At 48.8% G+C, this 4620-nt stretch overlaps 1 protein-coding gene; it reads left to right on the top strand.

Moving 5' to 3' along the window:
* The first annotated feature begins 3139 nt into the window (after positions 1–3139).
* On the top strand, positions 3140–3759 carry GSTUM_00004170001 (uncharacterized protein). XM_002842467.2 has 2 exons: positions 3140–3288; positions 3376–3759. Exons 1-2 carry the CDS (start codon positions 3176–3178, stop codon positions 3530–3532), a joined length of 270 nt encoding a protein of 89 aa, XP_002842513.1. The 5' UTR covers positions 3140–3175; the 3' UTR covers positions 3533–3759.
* Positions 3760–4620: the final 861 nt, after the last annotated feature.

Raw genomic sequence — 4620 nt, forward strand, 5'->3', positions numbered from 1 at the left:
GATGTTTCTATTTCACCAGGATATGAGGTTCGCCAATGACCCCAACTGCCTTGTTGCTAAAATTTAATGATCCCACCAAATGCGATCACCACACCGACAAAAACTTTCCGCCGTCAATTATCGAGGTTCCGGCTATCCATGCACAGATGATGTCGCGATATTCATCTAGCCTCCCCCGACTCGATCTGTTGAAAACTACGTTGCAGAAGCGGGCTTGATGAGATGAAAACGATAATATGCGCATTCCTATGTTATTAAAGAAGAGAAGTAGAAAGACAAAGCAAAACGGGCGGAATCGAAGTATCAGAAGGAGGTGGGAAGGAATCGTCATTCCTCAGACAACCCAGGTCAGTGCTGTGGTGAGGACATAATCCTCAACGCAAACATCTCATCCAGTATATAAGCGACACCAGACTCCACAGTATAGCTACAAGTCCACACACTCCCGATCCCAATTCCACATGCCTATCAATTATTCTAACATCTTCTAACACCACTCTCCAGGTTCCTCATTCTAGGACTAATTTCAAGGAGTCCTCATCATATCATAACGGATATCATTACCGGCTAGATATGCTTACGGAACAATTGACATCAACTGGAAGAGTGAGACTCTTGATAGAAGACCCAAGAGCAGTTCAAAAAACTGGCCACCAAAAAGAAATTGCATTCCAGGCAATGGAAAGGGGAAGAAAAAAAATCCCCCCGAAAAAAAAGGGATCACCGATATATCACCGGCTAAACCACAGAACTCACTTCTGGTCATCTTGCAATCCACTGAGGTGTTATCAACCCTCCCCAGAGGGCAAAGAAACGTGGCTCCCAAGCAGATATGGAAACGACCACTGACTCGGCTCAAACTATCCTACTACGTACTAACCATCAGCAGTTAATCATAGATATTCTTGGTAAGAAATCTGTATTCAAATCCGACGACGGCGAATTCTATCCCCGTTTTTTCCCAACAGATATGGTTCGGGGGTGTTGAGGATGTTTGAAGGGATCCTGGGCACGAATGGGATAGAGTGGGGTTTTCCAGGTCGAGCCTGCGTACACCGGGCCCGATGTCCGGTAGGCCAATATATTTCATACTTGTAGTAGGACGACACAAGTCCTAGAGAATCCCCTTATTAATATTATCATATACCATCAGATACGAGGGAAGCCATTATACCTAACATATACACAACAATCAAATTCATCTCCTTCAAGGAGTTACCCTTGACCGCCATTACGGACACCCCAATAATCAGGAAAAAATCGATTATCTACCGTTTGACGCGGCGAGGAACGCTACGGATGGTCATGAACGGGGAACCGGTGAACCCCTAGACCACGTCATCCACATCATGGATACTGGAATCTGCATTGGTGAGAGAAACTAGGATAACTTCTTCAAGTAGCTTAATCGGGTTCCCGAAATTCATGCGATATATGGCAAAAGTCAGCCTGGTTTCTAAATACGTAGACAATAACTCGTTAACGGTGACATCGGGACCTCCTCGACAGGAGGTCGAGGTAAATTCTTTCCCCTAGCCATTTACCCCCCTAGGGAATCAGGCACACCCGACACTGAACAAAAAGAAATAACCCCAGATCCGAGTCTCAACCCATCAAATCCGCCGAGCAGTGGTCAGCAAGGTATCATAGTTTGCCAAGTAAGCAAGATCCTATCATACTAGCTCCTCCAACGCCTATTGCAAAAAGTACAATCCAAGCTTCCAGCCGTTGACGATACCGGTAATCTACCCAACCAGAAAGTCCCCCCCACTCCCCGACAACAATCTACTTCAGAGAGGTGCACCGCGACTGCGACAAGCAATGGACAGGAAGTATTGGATGTTGTTGCCCAGCCAAGGTTTTCGATTCCAACCTGCATACCGGCATGCATTGATATTGTACGGTGGAATTGAGATACCAAATTTGTGTGGAATTCGAGGCTACAAGAAGCCCAGCGAACCAAAAGCAGATAGAGGTTCCGCCCACGTGCCGACCATCGGGACGAATGCCAGTATCATACAGACCTGAGCAACATCCGTCCCCTCGCTCAGTTGATGATTAAGCCTGCTAATGATTATAGGGCTACCACGGCCCGGGCAGGGATAGCTGTACTGTACAGTACTGTACCGAGCACAAATAGACTGGAAAAAAAAGTTTCCCCGCCGATCCGGTTCAGGGCGATACGATCCCAAAGCCACTCCAAATCCCGGGGCTGTTACCAAAGACAGATATAGAGAGCATGCAGGGAAGTAAGATGGAGGGCAGGGGATGCTCACAGTTAACACCGACGACGCAGTCATCGCGCGGCGAGTGATGCGTCGTGAATAAACGGCCACGGTAAGACAGCCGACCAGTTCTGCCAAAGTGCGATATCGTATCAACTATGCACAATGTAGAACTCCCCAACTGTGAGGCCCCGCAACGAACATTCCAGAAACCAACATCACGTCAACAACTTACCAACCCGCACGGGAAGAATGTATATTAAACCCGGCACAAATAAACACCAAAGCAACCTCGATAGCGGCACCACAACCCCGCTGATCCACAAGAAAGGAGACAGAATCAATAACACGGCAGAAGGGTAAGCTATGAAACTGAACACAGTGCAACTTACCGGACCACCGACAATTCAGTATAGTATCGCAGACACGAACAGATGCGGTGGGAAAAACCCCTCCAACGCCAACACATCCCCACATTCCGCAACATCCCTGCCCACAGCCACATCACCATACCGTATCATACCTTTTTTTCACAAAGTGCAATGCGAGTAGTGACAGCAGCATATGATATGGCGACCGGAATCAACACCAAGCCGGAGCACAATCGCCTTGTCCGGCATATCCTTCCGGCCGGCACAGTAGGCCACGGCATCCAAACCTCAGCCTTACGATAACAACATTAAACAAAATACCGCACAAAATAAATAATAATCACAGCAACGATAAACCAGCAAGTGCAGAGTCACCCACACAGCAACATACGTAGCCCGACCTGCGTGCACACACACACACGCGCGAACCGTATCGTACCGCATCCAGGATGGGGGGAATTACACCACCAACACCCGACTCCACCTTCTTATCTATACCACCTCCGCTCCTCCCCCCCCCGCAACCACGATACCAGCCGGTATCGTATTCACCACGCTACGTTCCACCGACCCAAAAAAATGAAGACGTTGAAATACCCCCTCCTCCTTCTCCTTCACCCGTTCGCCATCCTCGCTCAGGGCGCCGGGGTACCAGCGCCGGTGTGTAAGGACGTGGATCCCGGTGTTACGGAGTAAGTCTTACGCTCCCCTTCCAGGTTTCTTCCCGTGCCATTCGGCCGGAGGCGATAATGACTGATGATGAATGCCTCGTTCGGTAGTTACAAGCTCTCGCTCTCGCCACCGACGCCGGCGGCTCCGGAACGAGGGGGGGTTGGGGAGATGCGCGCGAACCGGACGACGGCGGCGGACGGGGAGGGCATGTTCAGGAGGGTTGTTGGGGGGATTGCGGTTGCGGTTTTGGTCGCGGTTGTCTGAGTGGGGCGGTGCGCGCTTGTGTGATTGAGTTATTGACTGATTGGGTTTTTGGTTTGGGTTTGGGCGTTTTGTTTTTGGGGTTGGTGTTTTTTCTGGGAATTGGGATTGGGCTTGGGCTTTGTTTACTCGCCCGTCCTGGGGTACCGTACAGTGTCCAAGGGCACAATCTCTAGGAGTTATCATATTAAAGTATTATAGCGTTCTCAAAATCAAATCATATTGAATCGCGAGCACTATCGTGAGCTCTTCCACTGTCGCGTGTGGGAGTCCACTTGGATTTTTCTTAGTGTTGAGATGTGCGCGGGAGAAGGTTGGGCCGGTTGGGAAAGGGTTTTTCACCCGGACCACAGGTGCTCCAAACAGTCACACAAAGTTAAAGCCAAGTTTGTGCTATTAATACGGGTGTCAGCTTTGCCCAAAACACTGATAAGGTTAATCACTCCACCACCAAACGTCTGCGGTGCCGGTACGGTAGTCTACCGTGTATCGGTATTCGCTTGGAAGGAAATGCATGAAATGGTAATCCACTCTTGCGATTCACCAGTATCATACCGCTATGGATTGAACGTGCGCAAGTAAATTCGGTCTCGAGGTTCATAGGGCAACAAAACTCTCCGAGGCTCAGCTGAGCTAATCTATCATAATCGCACTACAACCATGCGAAAGTGCGGCGGCAATTGCCATTGGCGAGATTTTCGGCTTCGGAGTGCAACATCATCTTTGGTCCCCACGCACAAGAGAAATATTGGTCAGTGAACTTTTTTGGCTCTGTTTCAAACTAAATTAGGCAGAATTAGGATAGGAACGGAAGTGACCTACTCGAGTACTGTACTGTACCTGCACTCGAGTAAACCCACAAATGGTACCTTGGAAGGGATCGCCAGCTGAATGTGAAAAAGTTGAGGACTGGTTTTGATGAAGCCAAACTACGGTAACCATTCTCCTTTGCCCCCTTTCGTAATACCGCATCAACTTGTCTCTTGACGAAGTCGCATAAGTTAAGTTAACCGAGCTTTTACTTGGCACGGTAAAAAAAATATTTTCACAAATTCCACAATTCCCACTCATCCCTGCCCTTTCTCTGGCAA

This window comes from Tuber melanosporum, assembly GCF_000151645.1.
Source record: "Tuber melanosporum whole genome shotgun sequence assembly, scaffold_10, strain Mel28".
In the NCBI taxonomy this organism is placed as follows: Eukaryota; Fungi; Ascomycota; class Pezizomycetes; order Pezizales; family Tuberaceae; genus Tuber; species Tuber melanosporum.